At 40.3% G+C, this 27,310-nt stretch overlaps 1 protein-coding gene across 2 annotated transcripts; it reads right to left on the bottom strand.

The window, feature by feature from the left end:
* On the bottom strand, nucleotides 1–26,842 carry rnd2 (Rho family GTPase 2). 2 transcript variants are annotated; one of them, XM_067478523.1, is made up of 7 exons: nucleotides 26,776–26,842; nucleotides 24,120–24,301; nucleotides 23,567–23,654; nucleotides 5,296–5,405; nucleotides 3,250–3,384; nucleotides 931–1,196; nucleotides 1–723 (listed from the first exon to the last, which is right to left on the bottom strand). In XM_067478523.1, the coding sequence occupies exons 2-7, from the start codon at nucleotides 24,219–24,221 to the stop codon at nucleotides 693–695; spliced, it is 732 nt and encodes a 243-aa protein (XP_067334624.1). In that variant the 5' UTR covers nucleotides 24,222–24,301; nucleotides 26,776–26,842; the 3' UTR covers nucleotides 1–692. The 2 variants fall into 2 exon arrangements, with proteins under 2 accessions (XP_067334624.1, XP_067334623.1); XM_067478522.1 differs by lacking the exon at nucleotides 26,776–26,842 and having other exon boundaries at nucleotides 24,120–24,674.
* Between the last annotated feature and the right edge of the window lie 468 nt (nucleotides 26,843–27,310).

Here is a 27,310-nt window from a genome sequence, read left to right as displayed (position 1 = left end):
TCCTCTTCCTATATACTCAAGCTCCTGCTTTATTTTAGATTTTAGAAAAAGTACAACAAAATAGCCCTAACATTTTACCACTTTATTTTCCACAAGGACACATCTTTAAAATAGCAATAACAGCATTTGCTTGAGTGAATAAAACTGACACAATTAGAGTTGATGAGAAAAGTTAAAATGCACAAAATATCAGATATGTTGTGACTTGTTTCTTTGAAATGCACTTGTGGTAGTAATGCTCACACACACCTTCAGTCACTGTTAAAAAATCTCATTTCTAAATGTTTGGTTTGAGCCATCCCTCACCTAATGACTAGAATCCATTTTCAGCATTACTTTTTCCTCTCAAATATGGCAATATGATCCTGCATTAGACAGTGCAGCTTAACAATTAGTCCTCATATCCACAGAGCTGTCTAAGAAATTAACAAGCTCATTTTCCACACATTTTGCTTCAACATGGTTCTCCTCATGCACACTTCAGTCTCCTCCCTGCTACTGTACTGTGCCATCCACTTTATTAAAGTGGTAATACTTAGAATTAGAAGACACTTCCATTCTCACAGCTTCCGCGGGTTCAAAGGGTTGGTCAAATTTGCCATTATTTCAGAATAACACAAATTATGTAAACCGTTCAGAAAATAAGCAAACAGACAACCAAAAGAAATAAAACATCCATAGCATTTGTTTCTTCAATGCAGTGTTTTTCCCTCAGTGCAAAAACTGTAAATAAGAGGAAAAAAAATCAAAATAATAAATAGACCTCTTCTGTTATATATTTCTGTGTTTATATATATATATATATATATATATATATATATATATATATATATATATATATATATATATATATATATATATATATATATATATATATATATATATATATATATATATGTACAAATACATATTTATAATACTAGTCTTTACATGAGTACACAGCTCTTGGCCCGATCCTTTCTCATGGCTGGTGCCTGGTCCATTTGCTCAGTCCGACCTGGCAGGGGCGGCAGAGGGAGCTGTGAAACTCGCTTTAGGCCCCTGCGAGAACTACTGCGTTTTAACTGTGGCTTGTGTGGCCTCCGCACTGATGCCAGGGTGGTGATGTGGAACACGTCTCGAACACTGTTCTCTGAGACTTTGGAGGTGCATTCTACATAGGCCACTGCCCCCATCTGACGAGCTACTGTGCTTCCCTGTGACACAAAGATAGACAAAGTATAAGATTATTAGCAAGCAAGCAAGCAAATGTTTACAGCATATAGCACTAGAACTACTGCCCGTAATACAGCATCTATTCTAAGGCTTTTCTTCTCAGGCTTTTAGCTATGTCAGAAATGGGTTTACTTCACATCAAGGTGCTGTTTGAGCGCTTACAGTACAAAGAAGCTGACATTTTACGATACCCACCCTATCCTTTCTTGTACCTTGGCATATGTAGGCACTACATCTCAACAGTGGTAGAATGAATGTCCCCCTGAAAGTGGCTGCAATCCTGAGACAAAGCCGTCAATCTTAAGCATAGACTAAATGTCAATGATCTAAACGCGACTGAAGACAAATGAAGGCTCCTCCATTTGAAGCATGAATAATGTAGATGCTTTGACTCCTCAGTCTGGGGATAACCGATTGAAAACAGAGCGGCACAGAGCCCACTGTGACATTGTTGACATGGTCCATGCAGTTATTTAGAAAGAGAGACTCAATTCTAACAGAATTCCTCCAGCACTATACAACTTACCCCTCAGTGATGTTACAGTGGAGCCAGTTAATTGAGACAGTAAATTGTTTGAGATCAAATCAGAGACAAATTTAATTTTACAGCCCCTTTGCCTCTTCCTTCAGTATAGTACAGCAAAGCCTTATCTTCTCTTTTTGGATCAGACTTTAAACCCACATTCATATAGCATCAACACATGCAATGGTTGTAACGGATGAGACGAGACTGCATTTCTCGTGACCCTTGAATTGCATGATGTCCAACACAGAGAGAGAGCTTTCATTCCCAGTGGACAAAGTTTGATTTTTATCACAGTTGTGCACTGAGCCTCATATAAGATGCAATGAAGTCCTCATTAAGTGGAATGGCAGACCTAGATTCAGAGGTGGGAAGAGGCTAAGGTAGAGACCGATCTGACAAGTGGAAAAGCTCGATTGCATCTTGGGCAGATTAGTGTAGAAATGTCTGGAGTTCATGCGGTGGTGACGTTCGCCAGTGAGTCCTCAGCTGTTTTGGAATTTAATTTAAGATCACCAACAGGATAACAAAGCAGGCTATTGGATTAGAGTCCCAAAATGTTTATTGTGCCCACCTCTGGCAACTGCTGTGTGACACACATTTTCTGGGCATGTTAGAGGGACAAACAGTAGCAGCACTACACCAAAATAGTCACAGAGAAGGAGCAAAACAATAGATAAATGTAGGCCTGGCCACAAATAGTCCCCAGCTATTTTACATTAGTTCTGTGGTTTGAAACTCCATCTTTTGTTTATGTATCTTATTTACATGACCTGTCTGTTTTTCAGTTGCTGATGTTTTGTGCTTTTAGCTCTCAGACAGCAGTGGAAAAAAGGCTCCTTTGTTCTGACAGCTTTTGTGTGGTGGTGAAAAAGCCCCTTCACTTTTAGTATGTCCAACACAGGAGAGCACAAAATGAACACGCTGAAAGCTGATTAAAATTCACAGATTTACAGAACAGTTTATCATCCTCTCCCTCTTCTCCCCACTCCCTCGGCTAAGAGGTCATGGCGGCATGCGATAAAAGGGCTCATTCATTTATCAATGTCTGTTTTCTATTCACCATGCATTTTGAAAATCCCTAAATCTGCATGAATGTTTCATTTCAAGGAAATCATGTGTCCCTAGACATAAACTCCACTAACCACCCGCGCCTCGTCTGCAGCCCACACCATAAGCAACCTTACATCGATTGTCAGCAACTTTCGGTCAAAACACCAACCCCAGCAACTCGTCCCATGGGGGCTTCTTACAGCTCTTACACTGCGGTGGCGGATTGTGTTGCATGAGCCTTCTCTTACACTCCCTTCCTGTGGGAAGTCACCAGAGAGGCCATGCCACTGCTAATCCAAGATGGAAAGATCACATATTATCGCCAGATTGCTTTCTAATGTCCTTTCTTCATCCGTTATTATTTTCAAATCTGTCTTTATTACCAGGGCCAATTCCCTCACTTGTTATTTATCTCTTCCCCTGGCCCTCTCAGATATGCATTATGTGCTTGTTCTCACCTGCTCGTGGGTGACAGGGATGAGCCGCTGCTTGGACAGTTCCCTTAAGGTGTTGACATCTGTCCTCATGTCCAGCTTGCAGCCCACCAGCACCACTTTAGCATTGGGGCAAAACTCCTGCGTCTCTCCTTGCCACTGGAAAACAGGAGATACATCACTGGTTATGCCTTAGCTTGAGGGAACTTTATGCTCTCCTGATAAAAGGCATTTGGTCAGCTAAAGAATAGAAGGAAAATTAAAATGTTTTTGTATGTTTTGTATGTTGTATATTTTGTATGTTTTTTTTTATACTTTTGTAAAATTAAAATAGTGGGAGGTTTTACTGTTAATTAGACAAACAATCTGAAGTTACTTTTGATATTCTAAAGTGCTTTATATCTACACTTTATATCTATATCATATCGACATTTTACACACTAAACATCAAATAAATGAATCAAAAGATAATCCGAAGACAAAACAAGACACTGTTAACTTGTACTTTAAAGTAATTGTATATTCAAATATTTTGTCAAATTAGACATTAATTAATTAGGTAATAATTTCAGCTCTAAGTAACAGCACTGGTATAAATGTCTTTTATAACTGATTTTTTACTTTCCAACTGCAAAATAAAAGTTTTATTTCACATGTTAAAGACCCATAAGAACGTTATTCATGTCAGCTTGTTTCAGGTTTCTGCTCTACCTGAATTCTGTTATACTTTCCTCATGCAGTCCAGTCAACAAATCTATTTCAGGTTGTGGACTGAAAAGGTTGAGCAGTCTACCTTCTAAAATCACCCTGAGATTAAATGTCACTTCTGAAACTCAGCACAACACGATGGCAGCAGGCAGCTCTGAAATATTCCACATGCAGTGTGCAGTCAGTGTCCATACTTTCACATTGAAAATAACCTTTGACCTCTAGAGCCCATCTCTATTCTATCAATAACATCCATTCAAAAGCTTTGATTGTTTTACCCTCTCTCCTTCACCAGCTGTCAACCGGCAACCTCTGTGACCTGTTTATGTCTAGTCTATTTTGGGATGGTGGTGGTGCAACAGAATTTCCATGTGCCCCTGGATTTCAGAAGTTACCAGGCTGACAGCTAGGGGTCTGGGGTCATGTAGACCCTGCCAAGATATTTATGGGAAAACCAAAAGCTTGAGGGCAGCTCAACTTCCCCCTGTTGACAGAGTGCAGTGAGGCTTGAGAAATATTCTTTGGTTAAAAAAGGTGTTTCGGGTTATATCCACAAAGTCTGCAGGGGCATTTTACCAGTTTCCCTTAGACCACTAAACACGTCAATAGGCCAACCATGGGAACCGTCTTCGGCCCACAAGGGTTGCAGTTCAAAGGCAAACATGCACACATGGCTTCAAGATGAGCGACTACTAAAAGGCACAGACCTCTTTTACATGACACACATGCATGTAAATAAGACCATTAAACTGGGTGTCTCTACATACAGCACACAATAGGTATTTCACGATATGTGTGGCACACAGTCTGACCACATTCCCACCCGAGCAGTATCGCACTTAGCCACCACCCATTCTCACCTCCAGAAACAGAATGAACCACAGGGCACCTTACAAATGTTAACTGCCACCATGTGGCAAACGGTTCTGCATAAAACATAGACTTTAAAAGTCTTTAAAAGTCTATTGAAAGGCAATTTCTAGTTCTCCTGAACAGGCTCAGCAGCAGCTCTTTGATATAGCTGGCATGGCCAATTTGCATATCTAATAATCCTCTCGAACCCGCATAGCAACAAAGGCTCTCCTCTCATTCTTCACTTTGACCTTCCACTCCACAGAGCGACGAGGGTCAAGTATCCATGGACATTTTGATTAGATAAAGAACGGGAGGTTCTGAACTCTATGCTGATTTGTTCAATTGTTGAGCCATGAAAATCCAAGTTGCTGGCACAGAAATCTGAATGGATACAAGATGCTGATCAGAGACAAGCGGATTTTTTCTGGTTAGTTTTCCAGTGTCAAACCAGATATTAAAAGCTGATCCACACTGTAGAGAATAGTAGATTAAATATAAAACACTGACCTTCTTTATGACACTGTCCAAAGTCTCTGGGCGGCTGATGTCAAAACAGATGAGAACCGCATCTGAATCAGGATACGCCAAAGGCCTCACATTGTCGTAATAAGAGGAACCTGCAGACACACAATAACATATGGCATAAGGTCATTCTTGAGAAATTCCTGTTTGTACTTGTTTTCAACTTGATTTTACACCATGAGGTTCTCCATGCTAACCATATGGCTTATTCCGTCAATTACAAACATACTGGAACGTCATCTAAAGGTCATTAATACATGAATAGCTTATTAACGCAGGGTGCTGCACACTTGGGCATGCTGCAGTTTAAATGCTCTCGCTCACACACTGCAGATGGAAATGAGGCTTGATCTTAAGAGTTGTGTGCACATATTTGAATATCTTTGTCTCCTGGGTTTCTACACAGTAGAGCTCTCCTTTCATCACAGTGCGTCATGAAGAATGTTGAGAGGTTATTCAGGGAAGCCAACACACACATACACACTCCAAAGTGAATTATAGTGGGTTGAGGACAAGAGAACTTGTGCACACAATCCATAATCGTCTTGTAAAGACAGTGAATGCCAGCACAAAGGCCAAACTAAAGGTTGAACACTTTAATTCTTTCAACTCATCCCTCTTCCTGTCTCTCTCGGAAATGGTCCTTGTTTTAAATATTTAAATTTTTTTCCTAACTGCATGATATTCACATGCCCTCACAAGCTTCTTGCCACTCCTGCTTTTCATTTCTGTGCCTTGATCTATTTGAAGTCAGAGCGGCGCCTCGTATGCTCACAAGCCACTTGGTTACACGACTCCTGACTCTCTCACAGCTCTCATTAAGAGGGTTGTAAAAATATCTGGGGTCCTGGGCAAATGTGCCTGTGGTTGTGGGCATCCTCCATCCTGCCTCCCTTGAGAGCTGGCACAGACCTGAGGTCCTACATTTTGAGTACAACAGTACCCTCAGTGCATAAATGTAGAGTCACGAAAAATAGGATTAGTGACTACATGTAACTCTTAGTGATTTGTGCAATATTTAATCCCTTAAAATCATAAAAACCAATGCGATGATCATAGATTCCTATGTCCACTTTGTTAATAATGGAATTACACTATAAAAATTGTTGCATGTGGCCATTAGCCTTAATCTTTTATCTGGCTGTCCTGTGGTGACCTGCTGCCTCCCTACTGAGAACAATGGAACAGAGGCTTCACATTCAAGACACTGAAGTTAGCGACACAATTTTGTTTATTGAGTTTTTCATCCAAAAATGCATTGTTTACACCACCTTTCTAACTTATCTTATTTTACTGTGGCATTGATACACCTGACAATATGAATGATCACCCCTCTAGCATGACCTTACCCAGGGAACGTTCATATATCACAGATCGAGTGTGTTACAGAGACATTCTACACCAAAACGGTGCTCTTTTTATTTATATAAAATCCCTAAACATGTTTTGATTCTGGGCCTAGAGAGCACTAGAGACCTCCTCTGGCAGAATCACATGCATGAAATATATACCAATACTTTGTCTTAAATAGAGAAAAAAATTCAACCTAATAGTTCTAATTCTGGTGACACAACTTGTGATCATATAGTTTGTTTTCACAGTTTTAACTGTAGATCCTGCTTGGTGCAAATGAATCATGCATTTAAACACAAGATAAAACATATACTGTGCAGTGGAGCCCAATGATGAAACAAATGCTCATTAGCACCCACTCAGGTAGAAAAATCTAAGAGGGTGCCTTTAAATTATGTGATTAACTAAAGGGCCGTTGAATGATTTTCACATTCTTGATTCGTCTACTTCTACATTTTTAATGATCAAATCCAATAGAAAAGAGAATAACACTAATTTTAACCTACACTATACAGGATTAAATTGGAAATTCACAGTCCTGTAGTCATCTTATTAACACAAGATGACTACAGTTTTGTGCAAACACACGAACACACACACACACACACACAGGCACTTGCACTTTAACATTTCCCAAAAAGTGCAATCACATGAATGCTAAGTCCAGCAAAGCACACATTGTAAGACAGCAAGCTCTGATAGTTAGTGGTCACACATGAGGTGCTGCAGCTGCTGAAGTTGTTCTTTAGTATGTATCACAGTGCAGCAGACCTACGCCGAGGTTATAGTTGAAGAAGAGCATGTGTGAGGGGAATGAAATGCCTTTGAGGCTTAGGTGAGGGCAAGGTGCGGAAGTATGCGGTAATGAGAGAAGTGACCAAGGAATTAAAGGAGAATCCACATAAAGGGGACAAGGTGTCAGATGAAGAAAGGTTGAATCAGTGGTGCTTGTTTGACTTAAGATGTAATTAGTGATTGAAATGAGGCCATTGGGATCAATTTGTCAATCCCTAAGATCAAAATGATTGGCAGGTCATGGTCACGACAGGCCTTGTCACAGCACAGCAATTCTGAGCTCTTCTGCCCTGAGCGACAGAGCAGCTACATCAGCACTTTAGCAAAGTCAGAAAAAAGTCCTCTGAGTAAGGGGAGAGGGGAAAAAGTGCTGTGTTTAAAAATGAGCAGAGCAGTCACAAATAAAAGCCAATCACCACACTGATCAAGAACATAAGTAGGAGGAAAAGATGCAGGAAAAAAGTTTTCTTCCACAATTGTAAAATATATTACTTCCACCACCTGAAATGCCCCCCCATGACCACATGACCAGAGATAAAGGAGGATGTAGCTGAGGAGGAATGGAGGTGTGGGGGTGTGTAGTGGGTGTTTGGGTAGGTAATGAAAGCACTGGACTTGGAAGGACTGATCAAATAAAGAAGTATGAGATCTCTGGCTTGGCAATTGGTGGAGCTGGCCTGTGCCCACTGACTGTGAGGTGGAACAAAAGGTCAATTGAATTTCAGACAGAGGTAGGATGAGATGGATGGGGCAGGAGGGTGAGGGAGGGGAGCAAAGCCTGGCAGGAACCCCTAAAAACCATTGCGCCTGGCAAGGAGCAAGACCCTGCCACGTCGTGCCAAGGACGCGCATAAAACAACCCTCACAAAACCTCCTCCAGCATTAACATTAGCCTGATTTAGCACCAGCATATCTCACAGTGGAGTGTGGATTTCGGTCTTTATTTCCACAGGGCTAATTAGCGTTAAGCCATGCTGCTGCACCACGCAAAGGGCTCCATCAAAGGCCAGAAATATCCCAGAAGATGTTGAGGCAGACAACTTAGTGTAGCTCTAATGTACAGTAATAAGGCTTGAGGGTATGTGGTATGACTTCATTTATGTTTTCTGTCCCCTGACACATCAACTACCCCATAGGGACAATCTGTCTGAAAGACGACAGCTCTCTCTGCTCATTCAAACTTTCTGCTCTGTGAGAATTTCCATTTTATGAGGACAAATAAACTACTAAATTTAAAACATAAAGCAAAAATGGCCCATTTTGATGAAGATAATTTAGGAACCCCGTGAAACCGAGTGTGCACCAGCATCTAACAAAGCCTTCCTGTTTTCAGGGCATCAATCTGTAACACAGCAGGACTTTTTTTCTGCTTTCTCTCTGTTTGTTACATGCTCACTTCATACAGAGCTAAAAAGCACACCATTATGAGTGAGGGGAAAATAATAGTCTTTGGCTCAAGGCTCTCTTATGTGTTTATGCACACATGGCATGGGGTCAACATCAACTAACAGCCTCATTAGGCTAGACACTCGTGCACACAGATAAAAGCCAGGCACATGGAACCAAATCACCACATAAACGCAAACAGTTATCATGGTTAAGTTAGTCACAACCAAAACAAAGCACATTCGACACACTGCGTCGTTGTTTTTCTGCTCCAGCTGTTTTACTCTTGAAATACACCTTCAAAGCAAAACATTTAGACTTAGGGTGGCCGAGTATCGTAGCAACCTGAAGGGATGCAAATGGATTCAATGTGAAGCCCTGAAAGGAAGCATGGAGGAAAAGAGTGAGGAGAGAGGGGATCACGGAGGCTAATGACTCTTGAACACTGACAAGTGGGAGAGAAAAGGAGCTGCATCCTTTAAGACACTAAGGAGACTTTTCATTGCTGCAGGTCCATTAATGTGTTACAGATGTGTGTATGTGTGAACTGTTATGGCTCCTTTCAGTTAGGGTTCTAGTCAAACAGAGACGAACAGAGATTGCTGCAAAGATATAAATCGAGAGAAGGTGGAGTTACTTTGACCCAGTGCATCACACTGCTGCACAAGGCAGCATGTGCTTTATTGTGTGAATGTAAGCCTGCACGAAACTTTCTTTTACAGTCCCACACTCAAAATCCAATACAGTCAACCTCATATGGTGCCACTGACCTTGTTCCCATGGTAAAACTTTTGTACCAACACTCCTGATTGGCGCAAAACTGGACACGATTTTGCTACTTTTTGTAAAATCCTGTCTGACAGCAACAACATTATCTTAACACACTACATATATTAGTTAGAAACCATGTAGACCTAATCCATGAAACCACAGATTCTTATTATGTTTCATATGATATGAAAAACACTATGCTCTGTAATCCATCACAGTGAAGATAAAGGATTAACTTATTTTGGTTAGCATTGCAATATAATAGTTTGTTAATGCAGTTTAAGTGAAAATAATGTAACAAATGCTTGTTCATTTGGGATGTTTTACACCAACTGATTCACTTATTTATCAGACAATAAATACAGTAAATGAATGGCTGCCTCTAACAATCGAAAGTAGAAAAATGCAGTAGAAAAAAGGGCAATATGCCAATTCTACACTGTGGGACCACTTACATGGACTCATTCTCCCACAATCCTGCACTTAGCAGCTTTCTGCCTTAGCTCAGTAATAATGAGTCATGATATTATCATATTAAAACCTTCTGTTTTTGCTGTCCAGTGCCGGTAAGGACACGATTTTCTGTAGAACAAAGAATCGTAATCCTTTCTTTGACCCCAATGGCCCTGTCACGTTCATCTGGTAACTTAGCAGTCTTAACCAGTTCATTTTTACTGCACTCCATACCCTTTCAAAAGGAATGAATGGCGATTGATTTCATGTATTTCCAAGTAGCTACAGTTCTCTTGATTACCTTCATGACTTCACACACTGTGGAATGGCAAGAGACACATGGCCCGACCCATCTGATGATATTAGAAACAAAGAACTGTTCACGCTGACAGCCACTGAATGTGCTCAAATCTATTAGTTAAAAAGATGGACAAATACACATCTGGTTGCCTGCAAGCACGAACAAGCCAGTGTCAGGGCAAAGTCTGTTATATGTCTATGTTAATTGGTGCTAAATGATTGCATACTATATTATTGCTAAAGGCATAGTAGGTTTTAGTCTGATTCAGGTTATGGTTAAATCTGGTGAATGACCACACACCTTAGCTCATTTTTATTTATTTTTATTTTTTATTTTAACTCACACTGATCGTGTATGCTCTTCCTACTTTCCTCTACTACATTAAGGTATCAATGTGGGGATCTTGGTGTTAGTAGCTAGTTGCTATAGAAAGATCTGCTTAGACGCCAAGTTTGAAAGTGCAGCTACCAGCCTTGGGCTCATAATCCTTTGTCTGCTTACACAACACACACACACAGTCTTGTTGCTTCCAGCAGATACTCGGCCTCTGCTTCTCTATTACTCTCCTTGTGTTTTGCACATTCACAAACATATACAATTGTATATAGTCTCATCAACATCGAAAATATTTATTATCTTTGCCTTGCATTATTTTCAACTAGTACTGGCTGTAAAGTTGGCACATTGGTTGAATTACCACTTTTATATTTTAATTATTGGCGGTTTTTGTGGTTGTTGCCGTATGGTTGTGCAATACTAAATCGCACAACCTTTTAAATTGGTAAAACATGCAAAATCACCAGTAGGCTATCAGTGGGCATTGAAGTTTAGCAACCTCTGTAGCTTGTTAGCTAGTCATTTTGGCCCAGATAGGGTAGTAAAATCATACAAGTGCATTAGGTTTGGTACACACGTTTGTTTTTGATGCAGCACAGTAAAAACATGAGCAAACAATGCAATCCGCCCTGTAAGCACATGCCATGTTTCAAGAATGTGTTCCCACCACAAAATCTGTGGTTCTCACATAGAAAAGGACAACTAAGAGTATTGCATACAAACATATATGAATCCCGACACAACAGAGACCCATTTATTTTCACTAACTGACAGTGAAGAATTTCAAAAACAGGAGGCAGTACAGCTTCTACTACTTCTTGGCTTCATTGGATTAATCTTATAAATCAAAATACATATTTTTCCAAATGTAAACCTATCACTCTTTCTGAATCCAATACTTTTTATTTCATTAGTCATTTCTTCTGAATAAAATCTTTTGCATAAATGTGTCTAATGTTGAGTTTTTACAAAATGATCACTAATGATATAAGGTCTATATGTCTGAAATATTGAACCTAGCTCGCAATTACAACATTCGGATTACACCATCTCATGAAATACTGGCCAGATTTAGTGCAATATGTAAAAGCAGCAGACAAATAAACAGACCATTTGAAGCTTTGATCTCCTCAATACACACTATATTCCTTGGGTCCGTGGAGGCAGTGAATCTTTAAGTGAAAAATCAACTAAATCCAGAGGAGCTAACCGTAATAAAGCCTGTTATAGAGTCTGTCTGTCATATGGGCTACACAACTGTATATACTATAGACACGTACTCAACTAAAGCAAATGATCTGTAATAGAGATGGCTGTGTCAGGCTTTCACAGGTATTAGAACACAGCCAGGACAGTGGAGGTGACACTAGGTTAAATGGCCATTAACCTTCCATGCCTGCTGCCTTCACACAGGGGATTTTGATCAAAGTCCATGTGCATTCCCACTGGAGAAGGTACAGCCTTTGAAGGGCGTCAAGCACCTTACACGGATATGCTCCGAGTTCTGCTGCAGAGGAGTTAATGCCTCTGTCTGTCATCCGATTGCAGGTTGAAAAGCTGAGCTGGCCACAGCGCTGTAGGGGACAAGTAGGGGACAGGGCAACAGTGGGCTATATTCATACAGATGCCTTCCCACATATTAAAACAACGCAAAGGATTACATTGACAGTGATGTAGTTTTAGTACCAGGGAAATACAATCTGGTAATGCTTCTGGAGGAATGGAGTTTTGTATTTAAAGCCTATTAAACACCAAAACAAAGTATCCAGGTGAACATGCTGATCTTGAGGTAACCAACCACCCCAATGCCAGCACACATCAGCCATTTAAATTAATTGAAGCAGAATAAAAGTCTGTCTGAACACGGCCTTACTTTCTTTCTCCTGCAGGCCCCTGGGCTATGGAGACATAGTAGTGTGTCTGCTTCAAAATCTCCTCGCCCCCAGCTCTACTTTAATAATAATCACACACAGATACACGCACCTTCATTCCACCAGAGAGATAGCTATACATTTCTGGTGCTGTTGTTTGATCTTTGTGCCCGTCTAAGGCTTGGTTCATGCTGCACATTGCTTTCAAAGATCACTGAGCTTCTATTGTTGCTCACTTCTTCTGACAATCTATAAATTCTTTCCATTGCTTTGTAAAAAAAAAAAGGAAAAAAGAAAAAACACAACTCACGGACATCCTTTGGTTCTCCCCTTCAGCCTCAAATGACTGCAGATTTGGTGTGGCAGTCTACATTGTAGTTGACACTTAAATCCTTTTAGATGTTCATGTGTTTCGATCTTTTTGTATAAACCCCACTATTGTTTGTTTGTGTGAGGAAGTCAAGTAGGTGTGAAAGACTTTTGGCTGTGTGGAGGGAGCATACGCAGAACTTAATCCATTTCTGTGTGTCAAGTTCTGTGCCTCTCACTCCAGAACCATTGAGTCTCATCAAAGAGGCAGCAGGAGAGTGTTTGGACAAGATCTAACAAATAACACCGTTTAAAAAAAACAGACACGAGCAAGTTAAGGAACACCAGATGCCTACTTGAGTATTGTTTGTTTTTTGCACAACCTCTTTTGCCTCTTAAACCAATCTGTGTTGTACCCCTACTGGTTCCTATATTCCCAAAACAGACTGTATTTTTGCTTTGTTTGTTTTTGTCTTCTTACTCAACTTGAATGAATAAAAACAGAAGAATCTCAGAAGGGATGTGGTATTTTTGTTTTTTTTTAAAAAGAGGTTAGTTGGAATATCCAGTTTCACTCCTTAAAGGTTGATCAGATCACATGACCCCTATCTGTCTCACTGTGTAGATGGAGGAGCCCCTGCTCCACAATAAGTCAAACTTAACATTACACACTTAAGGATGCAAAATGTGTATTCTGAAATAAAGAATTACGCACCTTGTCTGGCCTCTCTCATCCCTTTTTATAAGACCTATTATTTAATAAATAAATAGGTGTATATCTACCAACAAGTGGCAGTAAAGAAAGTAATTTTTACATTGTTTACAGTTACTTCAATTAGCTCTAGTTAACAATGTTAACTAAAATGTTAAAAGTACATTATGTTGGCAGTGGTTCCCTGAACATGCAGATTATATAGAGGACATCCATTTGGCAAAGATACAATAAAAAAAACAAGTTGCATTGAGTACTCCATTTGTTTTACAAGACCATTTTCAACTGCTATCAAATTGTTGACGTTTGCTGCCAATGTTAGACGCTCCCTTTAATTTTTGACCAAGTACAGGTGATTGCCAGGCCATAATGAATTCCACTCTGAAAAGCCTGCAGGCCTCAGAGACCATCTCCTCTCTCACACACTCACATATTCAAATCCATCTCTATATTCCTTTGCAGCTGTAAAACAGCCGAGATCACATACGTTATTTCTACTGCTACACATCTTTCAATCTCATAGAGTTTCCTTTTGAAATTTGTTCTGCTCGAGGATTTTCGTTAAAAGTTGCAAAATCACTGACTAATGCTTTGTGTTGACCACTTTCTGTCTGATATGAAAGCAGAAGTGAGAATATTCAAGCGGGCACATGAAAGAAAACTTGCGAGTGGAAAAGGACATCCTAAGCTCTATCAACTCCACTTCCTCCAGTGCATAACCATCCAAACGCATTGCTATCATGGTGCTATCTATCCCCCAGCCCACTCTGCAGCCCCTTGGGGAAGCTACCAGGGAGACATGGCACTACTTCAAGTGCAATTTCCCTTCCACAAAAGCAGCAGCAGCAGCAGCAAGAAAGAGAGCGCATTGGATCTTGTTTATAAATAAAGTCATCCATAAATGATGGGATCTGTCGAGTGTGTGTGAGTGAGGTGCAGATGGGGGATGAAGGATGGAGGTGAAAGACAGCCTTTTCCCTGTATCTCTTTACAGTCAGCTGCTTTTGCTTTGGTATTGCTCCTTTAGTGTGTGCTCCAGTGTGTGTTTGTGTGTGTGACTCACCTGTTCATATACCAGACCCCCTCACCATCATTTCCCTGTCTACTGTGCATTCACTGTAGCCTTCCAGTCCTCAGATTTTACCTGTTATCAGACTGTTTGACCAATCTGCGTTCTGGATTGTGATCTCCTCCTTAACCCATTTGGATAAGTTTGCCCTCTTTACTGTTTATCTCAGCTCTGCGTATTTATACTTCAAATAAACCTGAGCTGCCCTTTTATCTGTTTGTCTTTAAGTCATTCTTTTGGGTCTTCTTCTTTCTTTAATAAGCAATTACTGCTAGTTTTGGGACCAGAGGAACCAGTCAGTGTGGCTGTTTTAAGTGGGTTGATCAAAGCTGGCCCTGCATCGGGTTCTGCTGCACTTGGCAGAGGGAGTGGATTGACACAGGAAGTCACAGGTCCCTGGGGTGGTCTTCTGTCTGCCTGGATGTCTGAGGCATTCACTGTTGTTAGAGTTTTGTGTATCTTGTTAAAGGGAATTTAACAAAACACCTGCACAATGCTGCAGTAACAAAGTAGTTTGTTTTTGTAATTACATTACAGTCACAGGGCTGTTGAAAAGTTTGTTTGCGGGTGATTATTAACATTTAGTCTGTTATTTATTATTAATGAAAATGCTTAACATTTCAAATAAGAACAATTTCAATTCATCTGGTCCCGTCCATGTGTCCTTGAAGTAACTGCATTTAGTATTAATTACTTTGTACTTCCTCCTTGTGTGAAAATGGATTCCTTTGCATCGAGCCATTGCTCCTGTTACTTCAGGTCAATGAAGACAAATGCTGCCCAACTAAAGCATGCTTCCTCTGTCTCCCAACACAACAGACAGAAGCACTGCATTAAATCGTCTGCAGGACTGTTTTATTTTGCCATATGACATATATGTAGATGACTGTTTTGCATAAACTAGAGGGCTTCAGTGGTTTAAAAGTGTGGCACAGTTGGCGTTTGTTAGTCTACTTCCCCAAAGACCACAGTGGGTCAAGTCCCAAGAGTGCCACGACAAACCTTACAACACAAAGCCTCGGAGGGTGGAGTGGTGCATGGGGATGGGAAAAGCACACATGTACACTTATCCCTCTGTCTGCTCCTTCTGTCCACTTTCCCAGTTTTCAATTCCCCCAACCACCCACCCACCTCCCATGCCTCCACCCCCAGGAGATTGTGGGAGTGAGGAGTTGGGCCAGCTGCTGCACTTTCAAGCCTCATCGTGCCCTAGCTCCCATCCCAGTGGCCCTCATCAGCCCTTATTACACTTCTGGTCAGCAGAGAAACAATAGGAGGGGTTACGGGGTCAGAGCTGTGGTAATTCCTATACACTAACGCGTTCATTCACACACATGCCCAAACACATACATGAATACATGAACACATTTGACATTATAGAGTGGTTTCTTACTCATAGTTTTAAGATTAAACAAATCTAAAGAATGCAGTCCTTTTAAATGTAAAACATAACCAGAAATGCATACTTGTTAACTTCTGAACAAGCAAGAAGAGGAGGAGTTATTGTTTTGTTATTTTTTCATCTCATTGTCTTTGTCAGAAGATAAGAAGAAAAACCACAGATGGTGGAACTGGTCTCAAATGAATAAATAAATGGATAACGCCACTACTGTGCAACCTTACACTTAATTTTTGTTTATTTACTTTGTCTCTTCCATAGTAAAGTCTTGTTCCAACAAATCTTTTAAAATTTTCATTTTTAATTTTTAATCACCGTCAGTCATTAAACAAGCTAAATTCTCCTCTCTTAATAGCACGGTATGGCAAGTTTTAATACTGGCCTTGTAATCTGAGTTAGTGTGAGCTAATCAAAAGTCTTAAGTACTATTTTCGTTCACAGCAATAGATGGATTTTAATTGTGTCCAGCAAATGTTTAATGCCTAATAACTTAAGACTCATTGTTCCAATGGCACATTTACCAAGTAAAAGCCAAATACAGTCTATCAGCTGGGTGCAGTGCTGTTCACCAGTGGACATGGTGCTTAAGCAGATTACTACATTTTGCTGGCTGCTCAGCATTAAGATGACAGTACAAGGAGACTGAGATGCGGCAAACAAACGTGTGGTAGCTCTCATTTAATAGTTGTTTCCAGGGTCACATTTTCACATTTACAAGCTCCACAGACAAAGATAAGTGATCAGAAAGACTGTGGAGCAGTATCCTTTGAGGCCTCCCAATAGCGCTTGTTTATGAGCACATAGACATGTAGGTTGCTCAGGATGTTTTCTATCTAGTGTAAAAGTGACAGATAAGTGATTACATGTGTGCTAGATGCAGGTGGCAGGTTACACTTCCCTGTGCGAGTACAGATGTCTGTGTGAGTGTGTGTTTCACTGTGTCACTGAGGAGAGTAGATTCTGTGGTAATTACAGACTACCTGTTCCTGTCAGTGATGCTGGTTGGTTTTCAGACAGCAGTCCCACCTCCTGCCTAACACGGCCTCTGACTGCTAGTGACCTCAGCGTATCACTTTAGCATCTACCTTGACCGATGGGCAATCAAAGACGCAAAGTCAAGAAAGGAGGATAAATATTTGTGAAGGATAACTAACAATACACCACCATGATGCTCTTCTACTTTTGTACTAGTTTCTTCATCTTCTCGTATAGCTCTTGCAACTTACGGACAGACATTTCCTCTTCTGTTTGTTGACCTTTTGTGTAATCATCTAAAAATATATTTCACATAGTCCTGAGCTCTAGGGATTGACACCAGCTGCTCGCCTGCTCCAGTACCAAGACATCCAGTCCTGCAGCCAGCACTACTGGCTGTCCTCAACCCCATTCAGAGTGCCAGGGTGCAATGAAGTGCAGCATTGTGCACAAGACCATTATTCAAAAAGTTTTGAGACATTTGCAAAGAAGAGAAAAAATATGGAAATGCCAAGAACAGAGAGGGGATTAGCTGTTAATGTCAAAATGATTGTAGTTATTTCTGTTGTGAGGTATTCATGCATCTGTATTTCTGTAAGTGCCATTTCAGTTATATGCAATCATGTGTGACAATGCTACAGTAAAAAAACGTCTGCCAAGCATTTTAGATATTATTCAATTGGAAGATATTTAAGGTTCTCAAAAGTGGCCATAGAAGTAGAGCAGCTGTTAAATGTGTACTACATTTATGTTTTGTAATTTATATTTTTTGTATGATTTGGTGAGAAAATTTAATTTTTATCCACATTATTCTGACCATGATTATTTAAGAAGTCGCTAAAATGCTATATGCTTTTTAGTCATACCATACAGAGCATTTATTGTTTGATTTTTAGCCTGTGAAGCTTGTTGTGGCTCTAACCACTGATTGTAATCCCAGGGACTTTTAGGTGCAGCCTGCCACAGAGGCTATAGGCCTATCCTAAACCTCATGCAAGAAGTATGGGGGCAGGAGGACATCAATTTTGCCAAGCTCATAAGGAGCTGGATGACAAAACCTAACTCCCTCTGTTGAGTAATATCTTCACAGACATTCCAGTTACAGTATGTGGAGATTTAGCACAAAGATACCTGGAGCAGAAAGATACAGACATTTTAACCACATATTTACAACAATAATGTTGTCTATGCAAGAGTTGAATCAAATAGTATCCTGTTGTGATATGTTTCTTCCAGTTTGGCTTTAACAGAAGTTTCCCTGTAAATAAAAAAATAAATAAATAAAACACTCCATTCACCTCTGTCCCTGTTGTTCTTGTGCACATGTGTAAAGGTGAGTTGAAAGACAAAGACAAAAATTCAGATCTGACAGTGTCAATGTTTGGATGTAAATCAATTAATGGTTTGGTTTGGCCACACCTGTGAAAAATCAGATCTGAGTCACTTGAGCAAAAAAAAAGCCTTCACTGAACTCATCATCTCAAACCTTTGGGTTTTGGACTGTTGGTCAGACAAAATAAGCTATTTTACTTGGGCTCTGAATGTTTATGATTCGCATTTGTTTGTTTTTTTTTGTTTTTTTGCTATCTCCTGACATTTTATAGTACAAATTAATCACTAATAGAAAAAACTTGCAGCCCTTGAAATAATCACTGAGCACAACCTTACAAGTAGGAACTGATAGGTAACAAGATACTTTTCTAACTTCTTCAATATCTTTTATTTTAAATACTGACACAAAAACTATTTTAAGGTATGGTATTTCACCAACCTTGCACTCTCTTCTGTTTACTCATTACCTGAAACTGTCATGCAGACATTCTCTCCCAGTGCAAGGAACTACCTTCCAGCCTGCTATGCATCATCAAAACAGGTTTCGTTTAGGCAGTTATTGCCCTGGGCTGGTTATTCAAAAAGTAGGAGCAATACTCAGGGCTTTCAGCATGGTGCATACATTCAGGCTTGTGAACAGCAGTTCAAAGCAGTGTCATCATCCTGCTTCAGGATACCGACAAAAATAAACAAAAAGGTATATTTTACAGTCTGCAGTTAAATATGCAGCTGCCTTTCCAGTGGGTTGTAACCACCTAAACAGTGTCTGGTTCCCAAATTGGAAATCTTTCAAAGGGAAGTGAAAGAAAAGGAGAACGCTGGATTTAATCATTTAATACCAGGTCTAAGATTACAGCAATGATTCAGAAACAGACCAAACAGACCAACTGTGGGAGCCAAAAGCAGGTAATGTATCTCCTGTGATCAGCATGCTCAGATCACATCAAGTCTGTTAGCCCTTTCTGAGCATCTTCCAACTCTAGTAAGCTGTAGGTCTGAGGGCATAGTGAGGTCTGTTGATTTTATTTCTGCCCTCTGTTGTAGCTGTAGATCACTCCTCCTATCAAAGATTAATCAAGTGGAAAAAGTTGAGGCATTGAAAGCCCACTGAACTCTGCATGCTTTTACAGGCCTCTGGATGCCCTACTGGTCCACTGCACAGAGAATGTGAAGTTTAAGAAGCATAGAGACACTAGAAATGCTGGAAAGAGTGCATGAGAAGAGAAAGCTAGACTTTCACTTGCACTGGGAGTAGTGTTACACATTTTCATTATCTTGTTATCATCTCTCAAGTCAAACTTAAATCACACCGCTGAATGTAAAAAAAAAACAGACAGCTTTTGCTTCATGATAAATCAACCACAATTAATAATTTTAAAAAGTCTCTAACGGGATGACTCGTTTCAAAAAACTATTTGAAATTCATCATCTAACATGCATGTCTTTGGACTGTGGGAGGAAACTGGAGTACCCAGAGGAATCCCACGCAATCATGAGGAGAACATACATACTCCACGCAAGGCTGCAGCTGGCCGATGGATTCAAACCAGGGCAGCGCTAAACAGCCCATGCTGTGTTGCCTAATTTGAAATTCATGAGTACTAATTTTGTATTATACCAAACTAATGATGTTCTATGTATCCTACGTTGCTCAGTCATTGTTCCATATCTCATATAAAATATTATTTGCAGTTTGCACACTCTATTATATGTGATGCATGAACATGTACTATTAATGGACTGTATATTTTCTTTTTCTTTAATTTTATGTCTTATTGATTATTTTCTGTTTGTTTTGTTTTGGAAGATCAAAATACTGTAACACTTTGAGAGAAGTAAGCTGTGACATTTCAAACAAATATGTATCTACTTTCTAACTCTTACTGTGAAGGACTGTGGTGCTATAAAACTGTAGCCAATTCATAAAACCTTTTATATTTGTTGTTGCGAACACCTGGTGTAAGGGAGGTCTATTACTAGAAAGATCCCCCACTGTAAAACAAGTGATACATTTCATGTTCTCATGTTTTCAAAGTTTGTTTGGAAATAGGTGGAGAAAGAACAAGTTTGTTGAAGTGGGAAGCGATCAGACAAAGAAACTCACCAGAAACTCACATTTTAACCACAGAACTTGGCATGTGGCTTAAGTGACAAGTGATCTCTGGGAAGTACGATGCAAGAACACCACAGCATGAGCAATTAGTGCAAAGACATCAGCAAAAGAAAAACAGATTTGTGGATTGCCACTTGAAGCAAGCTCCAGCATGACTAAACAGAAGGTAAGAGTTACAGTTCTGTGATGAGAATCAGGTCATGCATCACAGAAGCAGTAGGAAAGAAAAAGAGAAACAGATGTACCCGACTAAGGTAGAAACTTTGGGGAAACCCAGTCTGTCATGACTTGGACTCGTAAGAAACTGCACACCTCTTGTTGGAGTATTAGTCAGAGGCTAAGGTTAGAGGGACACTTTCCCAGGCATCCTCACCATATTGGGAAGATAGGCAGATTGTATTATGCCTCAGGCTCTGTAAAAACCCAGACTGGCTGACTACCAGTGGGTCTCTTGAGTGTTGACAGTAATCACTAATGGCCCTTACACGAGTTATCACCAAGCCACATTGACATTTTGACCACTTAGGAGCTTGGCTTGCTTTAAAAGTCAAGACACACTTGCATGCATTGCTGAACCAGACTACATCACGATGTGGCTGCTCAGTTGTGTAACATAGTGATGTATACAATGTTTTGTCATTTTAATTCCATTCAGTCTCTTTCTAACTGACTTAATTCTCCAGATGGTCTGGACTGACTGCAGGGCAGAATACAAAGCACAGCTGAAAGTTGCCCTCTGGATCCCAGAAGGCACACGACCTCCCCATTTCTGCTAAATGCATCTTAAAATACTAATTCGTTTAGGGAGTGCAACACAAACAGACACATGCACAAACAGACAGATTAACACTGTGTAACAAGCTCAATTAAATGAACACCCCCTGTTATAACCCTTATTGCAAGGACGAGACCTTGGAAGAACCTGAATTAATGACACCAAACTAATCAATAGTCAAATTCCTTGCTGCAACAATGGATGCTGGAAGCATTTTTAATGGCAAGACGCATCTAACCCTGCCGGAAATGTGACTCAGCCGAGACGCAATCGGCCTAAATATCCTCAGCTTCGATAGCAATCAGTAATGCTTTCAAAACAGAGCCAGACCACAGCAGACAGACAAATTAAACGCAAGACAATATATTTTATGAGGAGAGTGAAAACTTTGGTTGTCAGGAAATAAACAGCTGTATATTAAGGGTGGAGTGGGTTGTGGCTTAGGAAGAGCAACTAGAGGACACAAAAAAAGTCAATCTGTAATTGTTCAGTGGACTGTAGCTGTGCCACCAGAAAGTGCCACAGTGAAATCCGTTTGCATGTCCTTTGAAAATAACAGGTAGTGAATGTTCAATGACTCACTTGTAGGTCAAGCAGAGGCTACTGTTAGTTGGAGTTCCTTATGTTAAAAATGGAAAAAAAGAGGAACGCTCTGTTGGCACACAATAACTATTAGAGGTTCCCCCAACTCCAGCTCTTTGTATCCTCAAAGGTCAGCACTGTCAAGACAGTTTGCAAGTGGCCCACATAGGTCGTGGTTCATAAAGATTTAACTCTGTGACTAAGCATGTCGCATGTTTACTTCACCTCCGGCTGAGTTAATCCACAGATCACAGAAACTCCACTGAATAAACTGATTCCAGGCTATTCCTTGGTGTGGCCAAGCCCTCAGAGCCTGGGCATTGAACTGGTGGTGCTGCTGCTGCCACTGCTGGGGTACATGACAAAAGACACAGATAGAAAATGGGAGCTGAAGGGGGAGATGGATGAAGCAATAAAAAAAAAAATCGGATTCTAAAAGAGGAACGATGGGAGACATGCTATTTTCTTCAGATGAAAGCCTTTTTCATCCAAGTGTGAGCCAATTATTTTTCTTGTTGAGAGAAAATATGAACATCTGTGTTTGCTGTGAATCAGTGAATAATGGCACACCACACAAGGACCTCTGAACAGACACACACAGACACACACACACGCCTGCCAAGCACACAATCATTTGCCCCATGGGTTGGGTGACGTCATGTTTGTTGTGGGGTGGGCGGCTCCTAGCTGAAGATTAAAAACTAACACTGCCGTAGGTGGTTTAGGGTTTTAAAGATGGACAGAAGCACAACATTCCCACTACATCATTAGGTTCTTACAACCATTAGATAAGGAACCCCTTTGTTGTGGCAGCTGAGCCCCAGAGGACCTCGACCCCTGACTGACAGGCTCAAGCAGATTTACTCTCTGGGTCGATGAGGTCCAAGAAAAACAACATTCTTTCACTGACTGACCATGTAACATAAAAATACTCCCATCCTCTCTCCCGGAAGTTACTGTAGATTTAGGTTTGGGAATGTTTATGGTAAAAAGAAAGAGTCCGCCCGGGGTTAATCCCATATTCAGTATTCCAACTGTTCAGCCATGTTGCTGGTCAGATGGCAGGCAGGAGCCTCTGGTCTGAGAGGATGACATGCAGATGTCAAGACAGCTCTGAGCAGTAAATCCATCCTCACTGACAAGACTGGGATGAAAGTAGAGAGTGGCTTTCCGTTCAGGGGTCTAACGGATGCCACTTACAGCATGATAGCCTTCACATCAGCACAACAACTCCTAAGTCAGTGAACCAATACAGTTCATTTGTGTTTGTAGAAAAAAAATGCTTCAACAGTTACAGTAGTTAACTGTCGCTTCAGGCACATCCTGTCTCAATTATCAGTGGCCTCACCCCATTCTCCCACCCCCAGTCGTGACCCTGGCCAGAGCACTGGAAGAGTCAGCCACACACAGACAACAGCATGGGAAGGAATGCAAACACCAGACGCAGGGAAGCATGGCTGGCACCGAAGTTTAGCAAAGACAACCATCATAAATAGCAGATGTCACAAGCAAAAAAAAAAAAAAAACTAAAACCAAAGGACATCTAAATAGAGCTAGCTAGGTCAAAGTAATTTGTCAGAGAGATGACTGCCAGAAAAGTTGGGAGAGTTGAAGTTGAAGGCAGTCTTCCCATGGTCACAGCCAGGGACAGACACAATGACAGTGCGGGGAGTGAACTGATTAGATATTAGCTTTTAAGAGACAGAGATATGAAAGTGTCTTACCTGATGTGTCCCACATATTCAGTTCAATCCGGTGCTTTTCTATCTCAAAACTGGCAGTGTAGTTTTCAAAGACAGTGGGCACGTAGTTCTGAAAATAAGAGATTTGTTTTAGTTATCCAATTATAAAGGACAAGATAAGCATGTGTTTACACAGCCAGGGGCTTCAGATGAGTGCACTTGTGGAAATGTTGCATTTGAAATGATTCCGCTGACATATAAAATAATAGGAAGACTATTTCACAACCAAGCAAGAACTGATGATCTCTTTAGGGATATATAGAATTACATTATAAAAGATAAGGACAACGCCTTAAAGTTTTATGAGCACCACTGTCACTTGAGACATTACAGCACTGTCACTTTCATTTTACATGTATTAATTATAATTCCCTCTCCACTTGTTCTGTCTCCGACTTCAAGCAGGTGGACGTAACCTGCGGAACAAGTGATCAACTTGAGTTCAGTGTTGCATTTTAATTTCTCTCTCGCATATTCAACTATCGCCTGCCTCTGGAGAATAAAAAGACAAAGTTTGGATTTTTAACAGACATACCTCTGGATAGCAGTCCTTGGCAAATACGTGAAGTAGTGCAGTTTTCCCACATTGCGTGTCCCCGACCACCACGATTTTGCAGCGGCTGCCTAGACTGTCCATGGTTTATCGGTCAGAGGTGTGTTCTGGACGCGGGGATGGGTTGCATTCAGCATCCGATACGTGAGGGAGCGGAGTCGCAACTGGAAAGAAAAAAGACAAAATACATGCACTGACCCGGTGCACCTTATCCGTCTCCTCCTGTCCGAGGCACAGCCCTCAGGTCTCCCTGACAGACTCTGTGCGTCTGGTCGGCTACCGAAACCACGGGCGCACACAGCCCCCGCTGGAAACTCTGGTACATTGGTGACTGGCCACGCCTTCCTAATATTCGTGTCTGAGACATCACTCAAATGTAACAGACTCTACTATCGGGAAAGAAATTGTCTGTGGGTCACATGGTTTCATGGCTCTTCTTGGTTTTTACCTATGGCATCGTTGTGACATCTCAATAATGGCAACAGTAGGACATGGGACTCCTGGAAACAACGCTTATTATTCTGTATTCATAATGGGTCTATCTCTTACGTGACGTGTACTCTAAAGTGTACACGTTTATTGTGATTATGCAAAATAATAGCATCAAATATAGGATCAGTATGTCTATATCAGCATGTAGACTTTTGAAATTTAGTGAATTTCTTTTTGAGATGTGTTACTTCAAGTCCTACAGCTGACAGACGTTTGCGATATTCTATAAAGTGACGTTACAGTGATTAAATCACACTTTTTTTTTAGAGGTTTACCAAGTTGTGGAGCAATTATTTCATTATGCAGCCTTGAATGCTGTGATAAATGGCTCAGCAAGAGTGTTGATATTTAGAAATAGGATGTTTCCAATTAAATTAGGATTTGAAATCTTTACTCTCAATTAGCTTAATAGATCAAATTAAAGTCCAATTAAAGGAAAGATTATTTTAAATTAAAGTGTCTGTAAATCATCATTTGCTGACTGATTTCCTGGTATAAATATTTTCTCCATCGCTATTAGGAAAGCAAAATAAACACACCGCACACTAGGCCTATGCCTCTTGATTTAGTGCCAACATGGCCTCTTAATGGAGATACAATAAATGCAGCGTACCACGATGAAATGGTCCATCAAATTAAGTAGCTCGAGGTGACTGGGTTGTCTTAATAGGTGTCGTCGCCTTGAATTAACTAATATTCCCTGCAAGTGACCCACTGAGAAGTTATTGGTTTTGTGAACGAGATAATTAAATAAGGCCCTATCACGTGCCAGGACAGGTCGGCACTGTTGCTTCGTGTTGTGTTTGTAGACCGACACTGCCTCCTTCTGGACACAAATAATGATCCAGCGTATAAACTGTATTATTAAGACAATCACTAACGCACGTGTTGAATAACAGCAATACGAAAGAGTGCAGTACATATTTCAGTGCAAGAATTGCTGCAGAACTGCAGAATTGTTGAAATGTGATGCCTTTAACACTTGCTGGGTTTAAAAACTAAATGCTGCTCATTTTGAATTTGATACCAGCGACACATCTCAGAATAGTTAGTTTACCACACACACGTTTACCTTTGTGTTCCCTGACCTCTAGTTTTAACAACACTGTAACAACACTGTATGTGTGTACTGAGGCATTTTTTCTCTGTTTTACTTGATACCAATTTTCAACTCTTCAGCAGTTTTTTGTTGCATTATTCACTTAGTTGTGCACCAAATGATTTTAATGGACTGCAGGCAGGCCAGTTTAGTTTGGGGTTTTTGTTTACTAAGCAGCCTTGCTGTTGTAATACTTGCAGAATGTTGTATGGCATTGTGTTGCTGAAATAAGAAAGGCTTTCTCTGAAAAAGATGTTGTCTGGTTGGCAGCATAATGGTGCTTTGATAGACATGCTAGTTACTAATGCCGTGTGCATCAGTGCACCCACAAAGCAAATGCTGCCTTTTATATTGTGAGCTAATAACAAGTCATAAAGCACATAAAAGAAACAACGTCCATGATTTTCTACAAAGACTTTCAGGTTTTGACAGTTTCGCCTCAGTTTATTGCAAATGAGCTTAGGGCCTGAGAAAGCAGCAGTGTTTCTTTATTATTTTAATTTGTATTTGTGCATGCAGCAACAATCTGCCTTCCCTAACAGTTGTTTTTAGAGGTCTTCGTGAACCCAGTGACTTTGTTATTAAGGCAGTAACTCCTGAGGATGTGAACATCATGCTCATTCAGTATTAGTGTGTGTCTTTGTCCCTTAAGCTCCCGCCAATTAGTCGGGAGCTTTTTCAACAGATGTTTTCTTTTTTATATGCAACTTTTGTTGCATATAAAAGTGAGCAGATATTTTAAAAACAACAATCCAATTTCTCACTTTCTACACAGTATATGTTGTCTTTGTACTATGTACAGTCAAAACTAAGTTTCAGCTGAGTGCTTTTATTTACATGTTACCCAACATTCCAACTTTCCTTAAAATGGGGTTTGTATATCCTTTATAAATACTTATACAATCAACAAAATGCACTTAAATGTATGTCATTCAGAGCTTTGTGCTCACTACCTCTAGAACTTTTTTGAGGCACAGGAAAATAACCAAAGATCCTGATTCAAAATAGTGTTGGGATGCATTGTCACAAATGACATAATGTTCTCACCTTATATAAACAATTTTGGATGATAAAACTGCCTTTTAAACCATTTTTAGGCTCTGTCATATTCTGTATAGTCAATGGAACCTGCAGAAAAAACATACATAGTACAGACGTTTTCAATGTTTAAAGTAAAAAAAAAAAAAAAAAGAATCTATTTGTTTCCATTGTAACAGGTTGGCAGCACACAAATATTTGATAACCTTAGCAAATCATGAGACACCATACACACCACTTACCAGCTGCGATAAAGAAGTAGGATTTTATTAGATTTGGGGGAACTGATCCTTTAAATTAATCCTCTGTCTTGTTGTCAAAAGAACAGCAGGTGGCGGTATGTATTTATTATTAGAGCATAGGGCTTTTTAGGGCTCTTGCATATTGTTGCTCAGGACCCAAAGATTATTTTGATTAATGTAATGCACACACATATACTCTCATTGTGACTGCATCTGGTATCGCCGTTAAGTTGACTCTCTTATTAGGAACACTGGACTGTTTAAATAGCTGAACCCGAAGGGGGCAATATGCCACACATAGT

Source organism: Channa argus, chromosome 15 (genome assembly GCF_033026475.1).
Source record: "Channa argus isolate prfri chromosome 15, Channa argus male v1.0, whole genome shotgun sequence".
Classification (NCBI taxonomy): domain Eukaryota; kingdom Metazoa; phylum Chordata; class Actinopteri; order Anabantiformes; family Channidae; genus Channa; species Channa argus.
Note: the sequence above shows the minus strand (reverse complement) of the source record. Positions and strands in the feature narration are given on the sequence as shown.

What these genes read in the sequence shown, in the direction of transcription:
- rnd2 (XM_067478523.1), bottom strand. Translation starts at nt 24,221, where the DNA reads ATGGACAGTCTAGGCAGCCGCTGCAAAATCGTGGTGGTCGGGGACACG. An exon ending in CCAAGGACTGCTATCCAGAG is followed by an intron (nt 23,655 to 24,119) that starts GTATGTCTGTTA and finishes TCTTATTTTCAG; the next exon opens with AACTACGTGCCCACTGTCTT. An exon ending in TGGACAGTGTCATAAAGAAG is followed by an intron (nt 3,385 to 5,295) that starts GTCAGTGTTTTA and finishes CCTGTTTTCCAG; the next exon opens with TGGCAAGGAGAGACGCAGGA.